The 7,615-nt window shown below is 46.1% G+C and overlaps 1 protein-coding gene across 1 annotated transcript in view; it reads right to left on the bottom strand.

Annotated features, from left to right (window-relative positions):
* The window catches only part of zic2a (zic family member 2 (odd-paired homolog, Drosophila), a), a 3,971-nt gene extending 793 nt beyond the window's left edge, over nucleotides 1-3,178 (bottom strand). The window contains exons 1-3 of the mRNA XM_068702138.1: nucleotides 1,886-3,178; nucleotides 410-573; nucleotides 1-223 (exon numbers count right to left, since the gene is read on the bottom strand). The exon at nucleotides 1-223 is cut by the window's left edge and continues 793 nt beyond it. Coding sequence (XP_068558239.1) covers nucleotides 23-223; nucleotides 410-573; nucleotides 1,886-2,858 — 1,338 coding nt within the window. The 5' untranslated portion in view covers nucleotides 2,859-3,178 and the 3' untranslated portion in view covers nucleotides 1-22. The remainder of the gene's footprint in view (nucleotides 224-409; nucleotides 574-1,885) is intronic.
* Nucleotides 3,179-7,615: the final 4,437 nt, after the last annotated feature.

Raw genomic sequence — 7,615 nt, 5'->3', positions numbered from 1 at the left:
GCCGCTTCGTGTCAGCTCAGTCCTACACGTACCACTCACTGAAATTGGAGGATAGGCCGCTGTGGCTGGTGGTGTTGTGCACCGCCGAGGCCGGGGACAGGGTGGTGTTGCTCTGGGTCTCGGCGGTGGGAGACACCAGGCCTGGAGGTGTGGAGGACTCGTAGCCGGAGCTGGCTGCTGGTGAGGAGTCTGATGGTGGTGGTGGAGGGGAGGCTTCGTGGACCTGGAGGGGGGGGGGGAGAAATTAGTATTTACAATCAGGCACCAAGGGGAAGAATTTAGATGAGAATGAATGATACACAATATATATTAATATATAAAAATAATAAATGTCATGGAGGCCTGACACACACACACACACACACACACACACACACACACACACACACACACGTCCTGGCATGTTTACCTTCATGTGTTTCCGTAGAGAGCTGGGGTGTGTGTAGGACTTGTCGCACATTTTGCAGAGGTAAGGCTTGTCCGACGTGTGAACGTGCATGTGTTTCTTTCGGTCGCTGCTGTTTGCGAACCTTCTGTCGCAGCCTTCAAACTCACACTGGAACGGCTTCTCTCCTGCACGAATAAAAAGGGAAGAAGAAGAAATGTCAGAATTTTTTTTTTTTTTTCCCCACTTTTTGTGGCAACAACAAGGAGCTGAGCAGCTCATTGGATGCCTCAAAATTCACATGCAAAAATAAAAAAAAAGTTATGGTTCAGTGTGAACGCGCTGCCTTAAATACACAGACATCGGTGGCAGTTTTAAAACAACTATATATAAATATATCTATATCTACAGATATAGATATAAATATAGCGTGTCCTCCCCCCCATGTGCGAAATTCAAAGTTTAAGGCTGTTTTCAGAACAGAGATGAGTCGGAGTAAAGGGGGGGGGGTTCATAAATAATGCGCATAGTGATTTAGAAGGGGGTTGGAGAGAGGGGTGTGTGTGTGTGTGTGTGTGTGTGTGTGTGTGTGTGGGAGGGGGGGTAAGGCCGTCCTCAGTGGGCCCTACAGAAGGCGAACCATTTGCCTGGGAGACAATAAAAATCTAATTAGCACCTGACCGATTTCATGGCACCCACACCGTAATGTATTTCCCCCAAGAAAAATAAGCGGGGCCGGTAACGGCCTCCCGTCTGGCACCTTTAGCTCTTATCTTATCTACGAAGGGCGCAGGAGACGAACACAAAAGGCGATCGTCACCATTTAAAAACACCTCCACACACACACACACACACACACACAACACCACGCACAGCCGAATCAGAACGAAATCCATTAGAAGAGCTCGGTGTAAATTATTTATACTACCGACAAATCCCGTTCTGGAGGTTATGGGATGTCTTAACGCGAGCGCAGTATAGAGATCAAGCTCCACTAAGGAAACCAATTGATGTGATTTACTACACCAGCCTGTCTGCACGCAACGCGCTTCCACTGTCCCCTTTGACCCATTTCTTTTTTTTTTGTTTTGTTGCAAAGTCCAGCCCCCCCAAAAAAACTGTAAAACATCGGCAGACCCTGTGGATTTATTTTCTACACGTTTGGAGAAATGTTAAAAATAAAAAATGTGCCCGTGCAATACCCCGCTATTCTAAACTAATGTGCCCCCCCCCCCCCCTCTCTCTAGCTCCTTCTCTCTCTTTCTGTTGGACGTGCTCCTAAATCTACTCTGTCCGTTTCTACGAATACTATCGACTTTAGCAGCCTGAAATAGGCGCTGATAATTAGATCTTAATTCGTGTTTTCGTTGGCGCGGCGCGTGTTTACAACAGCGAAATAAACGCACGACTCCGGCAACAAATCGTATTACTCGAAACATAAAAACAATAAAACAGAAGAATAAAAATATAAAGCTGCTCGTGTGGTTTTGTGATATTTACCTGTGTGCGTTCTCTTGTGTATCTTCAAGTTTTCCGACCGCGCGAACACCTTCCCGCAGCCGGGGAACGGACACGGGAACGGCTTCTCCCCGGTGTGCACCCGAATGTGGTTCACCAGTTTGTATTTCGCCTTGAACGGCTTGCTCTCCCGGACGCAGTCCTCCCAGAAGCAGACGTGGTTGGTCTGCTCCGGTCCGCCGACGTGCTCCACCGAGACGTGCGTGACCAGCTCGTGCATGGTGCTGAAAGTTTTGTTGCAGCTCTTCTTCGGGTTGCTGAGCTGCTCGGGGTCGATCCACTTGCAGATGAGCTCCTGCTTGATGCACTGCTGCCGCATGTAGCGGAAGAAGGCACCGGGGTGGTGGTGGGCTGCCATGTTCATCCCCATGTTCATATTCATGGAGCCGTACTGGTTGTGCAGCTGCGCCGCCGAGTACGGGTCGGTCCTCGGGCTGGAGACCTGGTGGTACTGCTCGGAGCGTCCGAAAACCTCCCCGGGTAGTCCGAGCCTCATTTGCCCGTTGAGGACGTTCGGGGAGCCGTGGGACCCGTGCTGGTCGTGGATCCCCGGGAACAGAATGTGGCCTTGAGAGTCTGTATGGGAGTGATGCAGGGACCCCGCCGCGGGGCCAAAAATAGCGTGCTGGCCGCTCGCCGGAGAGGACTCTCCGAAGCCGCGGCTGCGAAAGAGAAAGTCCCTGGTGGAGTTGAAAGGCGAGCTCGCGTACGACGTGACATGGGCGGCGTGAGCCCCCAGAGCCGCGGCGGGGTAGCCCGGCGCCTGGCTGGTGAAGGCAGAGCTCTGTCCCGGAGAGAGGTCGTGGTTGAGCTTAAACGCGCCCATGTGCGCGGAGTCCACGAAGCTGTTCTGTGCCAAACTCAAGTCTCTCTCCTGCATCTCGCTCGCCGAGTGATGCCTGGCAAACGACCCCACTCCCAGTCCGGGGAACTGGTGCCCAGCATCCAGCAACATGATTGCAGCAGGGGTTTGTGTTGTTGTTTGTTTGTTTGAATGAGATCAGGGCTGTACGGCGAATAAGTTAAAGAACAAAAATCAAATGCTGGTGAGCGACGATTCAACTTCCAAACCTTGGAAACACCATATCAGATTTAAAAACCGCTGCTCCGCTCACGAGGAGGAGAAAAACAGAAACCAGCTCGGCTTATCGGATCTACTTCTTAGTGAAGTTGTGCCTCAAAAAAAAAATCCAACCGGAGTGAGGAGTTTCCCCGTGTCCTCTTCTCTTGACTGCGACAGTTGGGCTGCGTTCAACAACCGCTTTCCCCCCCCCGCCCCGAAAGAAAAAAATGCCCCCCCCCCCAGAAAAAAATATGCACTCGAAGAATGAAATAATTATCTTACTGGGTGTCCTCTGCGCGCACTGAGCGAGAGTGGAGACTGGAGCATCTCAGTGTAAAAAACGCCGTTCCGATTGTGAGGGGGCTTGGAATTTATTTCTCCGGGCTCGTCTGCGTTTCTCGCGGAGGGTCCCTGTTTCTCCGCGGACTGGCTCTACCTCCTCTTCCGCCCCCTTTAAACTGGAGCCCGTTCATTCGCTCCTCGCGGTCTCATTGGCCGCCGCGCCTCATCAATCCCAGGTGCCCCTCCAATGGCAGGTAGCGCTCTGGCGACTTAATAGCGCAACGCCATTTTTTCCACTAATAATTACCGCCTACTTTTAGGAGAGGATTTTTTTTTTTTTTTTAGGGGGGGGGGTTATATACAAGCGGAGGGATCACGACAAGAGAGACGGGAGGACATGTTCTGCTTGTTTATATTCCAGGAGGTGCCAAGGTGTAGCAATAAAAAACAGAAATGAAGCATTTTTATGAGAAATGATTAGATTGGAGGTAAATATTAAGATCGAGGTTAAGACATTGGTTTCTCATTTTCATAAAAAAAATGTAAAGCCTAAATATTAATGCTGTAGCTCTGTGCATTTTACATTTCTAAATAATATTTTAAAAAACAATCACGCTCTTCTGTCAGCATGTAGGGCCGTGTTATGAAATATATTGCGTGTAAACTGATTTCCATCTTCACTGCTATAAAGCATCCTATGACGTTGGAATATGAAATCATTTTATTGACCCCCAAAGTCTGGTAAAAAACACAGAGCGGTGCTTTAAGTCTCCGTGGCAAATAATAAAAGAAATACTAAAAATGCAAGAACACACCCTTTCTTTGTAGAAATGGGCTGAATGTACTGATGTAACACCTCCCACTTTTTTAAAAAAAAATGTTTTTAATGTTGTTTTAAAAAGCACGAGGACATGTAATAATAAATATCTCTATTAAAACACACCACCCATACATTTCCAAAGGCTGCTATAATAACCTGTCGTTGAGTCAACATGGAGTTCTCTCCATCTGAGCATATGTGGCTCCATATGGACTCCACTGCTGTAGAACCACAACCGGGCCTTTAGCGGTGCTCCGCTGCTCGCACCGCAACCAAACCGCCACCGCTTGTTGTTTGGTTCTTTTTTGCTTTTTTTAACGGTTCCATATACGTCGCTGGTTCTGGTTCTCACTGTTCAACCGCAGCCATTAAATGACATGTTCCGGGTGGTGTGAGCTGCGTTTGGATCCGTGTTAACCATTTAGTGACCTGTGTGGTCGAGCCTTGATGGATGTGATGGAGTGTTATTGAATGAGACGTTATGGATGAGGTCTGCGTGCAGCCACAGACTCTCTGTTTTACACTGATAAACACATGTTGGGGTTTTATGAATGTGACAAACATGTAGACCTGACACAGGAAAGGCATTCAAATAAAAAAAAAGGATTCATTTACTGGCAACGTTCCATTACAAGCATGCACCGAATCCTCCCTGCAAATGGATATATATATATATATATATATATATATATATATATATATATATATATATATATATATATATATATATACACCCCCACACACAGGCCACGCACCACATCTGCTCATTCACCCACAAGTCAAAGGAAGTTTACTTACATTTTCACCAACTCAGAAATCCCACAAGTTGTCCCGTTCCACACACACACACACACACACACACACACACACACACACACACACACACACACGCACACATGTGTCCCTCTGCCTGCTGCAGCCCTCCGGTGCTCCTGTAAGCAGACAAGTAATGGAGAAGGAGAGGGAAACGTTTAAACTTTTTTTTTTGTTGGGGGGTGAAATTGTGTGCGTCTCTTAGCTCGGAGTGGGACAGGCTGAGCGTTGTGTGAGCCATTCTTCCCAGTCTATTTCAGCCCGCACCACAGGAAACGCAGGAGCTGATCCAAGTTCAAAGTCACGTCTGCCGACCCTCATAAGAAGCCCTTTATTAAAAAAAAAAAAAAAAAAAACTTCCCCAGATAGAGAGAAAAGCGAAATTTTAAAAAAAAGGAGGAGAAAAGAAAAGAAATCTATCGGGTATAGAGAGGCACATGGCTGCTTCTGCTGGTAGAAGAAAGGGGGTCCTGCCTATTGAAACCCCCCCTAAGACCAGTATTTCAACAGGTTCTAGTAGCAGCAGTCCACACTGAGACGTGGCCCCGCGGATCCTTTACAGCTACATTACAGGAAATAGGTTGTGATCTGAAGTTACAGCTTTAAGTATGACGCGGAGCTAATCGATAAAGTCAGCAGCCTCGATCACATAAAGGCGCACTGCCTGTGTGCGTGTGCGCGCGCGTGCGTGTTATATAGTTGAGGGGCCAAAGGCGTATTCCTCCTCTCTGCTATCATGACAATATCAATATGTTGACACACTGGACGGTTACTTGTGTGGCTCTCCTGACCTTGTGTTTCATGGATGTTTGACCCGTGACCCGTTTAGACCACATATGTTGCACTCTTGACTCCTTTTGGTAAAATAACCCTGTTTATGACAAAGCGTCTTTGTTTTAGAGGGAGGGAGGGAGAGAGACCGCCTCGAGAGAGAGAGAGAGAGAGAGAGAGAGAGAGAGAGAGAGAGAGAGGGAGAAGCTATAAGGAAGCTATAAGTCAATCAAAGTGAACCCGGTCCGTCCAGAGAGTCCAGAGGAGAGTTCCTCTAGATTGCTTTAAGGAGGCGCTACAGACGCACTTGGGAAGGCAGAATGGGATAAATGTGTGTCAGCGACGGGCGACACATTGTGACCAGGAATTATAATTTTTAAAAACGTGCACGTGCACGGTTAAAGCATAAGGGACCACGGTGACCCCCCCCCCCCCCCCCCCAAAAAAAAAAGTATAATTCTTGTTGTTAATTCTGTGGGATTATGGGTCTCATTTAATGTGGTGTTTCATTTAATGCGTATGAAATACCCCCCCCCCCCCCTTAAACAAATCATAAACAGTGCACCCACTGCTCCTCGTGTGTTTTATGAGTTTCCAGATGCTCTCATTGGAGCCGGCCATGTTTTATTTATTTCACTAAATCACTAAAACACGTGCTCATTTTTTTTATTTTTGTTGGTGACTTTTAAATCATAAAAAACACAGATATGACAGTCATTGTGGGTAATAAAAATGAGCAGCTGTTCATGAACAATAAAGCGGAGCAGGCAGAACAACTGAACACAGAGACCCACCGTGTCTAACTGTTAATTAATACATATGTATTGTTGTTGTTATTATGATTTATTTACTTATTTTTGCAGGACAACAGCACGTGTATGTATCCGCTGTAGAGAGTGTTGACACACAGCTTTTATTCACAGTATTTGTTTCTGCTGAATATCATGTTCATAAATCAGCTTTTCCCCCACAGAGGAGCGCGTGCAACAGGCCCCATAACACGGTGAAGCCTCCCCTCTCGAGCACTGTGGAAATCAATTACCGAACACGGTCCTGAGTGAGGAAACGTGGAGTTCATTATGTACTTGAAGTTTTGACTTTAGTGCTTTTTATTTAAGGCCAGCTGCCGTTGGGGTTCCACCGCCTCTGGTGACGTGGGGACGTGTAGTTCTGAGGCCAGCGCTCACAGATCGATCGGAAAGGTGTCCGAATGAAGACGTATCGATGACAGAGACGCGTCCCGCTGTCGTCCGATGGGCAACTTAAATACACGTCTGTGACGCCAACCTCAATTATAATCAAAAACGACACGCGGCTGGTAAATAACGCTGAGATATAAAATGAATGCATGGAACCTTTGACAGGTCCACGTTCACTGAGACTGCGCGTTATAACGCGGTGACTTAGTTCACTGTTTCATGTGTGTAACGCACGCTGAGCTCGGCCTTCACTCGCAATATATTTAAGCCAAGAGAAATTAATTTAATGGGATTTTTATTTATTTATTGGGGCATTATGAAAAAGTGGCTGAACTAATAAGCATTTAAGACATGTTTATTGTTTTTTCCTAACTTCAGCATTTTAGTGTGATTGGGTTGACAGCCTACACTACCCATAATTCAATTTAAAGCTCATGTGAATTGAAGTGCAGCAGTAATATTATTTCTATGAGCATTGGGAGGAGTGTGGTATTCATAAAATAACTGCAAGAGGGAGAATAGGATTCACATGATTACTAGTTCATAATAATAAAAAATAGCAAAAAAGTATCAAATGTTTATCTGATGGTTTTATTTAAATTATTGTTTCTATCCAATCAACATTTACGGTATTTTCTTTTCCGGTGAAATAGTTTGTATAATTTAAACATGCAATAACTTTCAGGTTTTTTTATTTTATATTTTCCTGACAAATCATGTGAAGTCTGAGGAGCTTTTTATTATAAATCCTTCTCCATAACTAA

Source organism: Cebidichthys violaceus, unplaced genomic scaffold, assembly GCF_023349555.1.
Source record: "Cebidichthys violaceus isolate CVI_PGR_0920_01 unplaced genomic scaffold, fCebVio1.0.p SCAF_80, whole genome shotgun sequence".
NCBI classification, from domain to species: Eukaryota; Metazoa; Chordata; class Actinopteri; order Perciformes; family Stichaeidae; genus Cebidichthys; species Cebidichthys violaceus.
The sequence above is the reverse complement of the archived record's forward strand: the minus strand, read 5'-3'. Positions and strand labels throughout refer to the sequence as shown.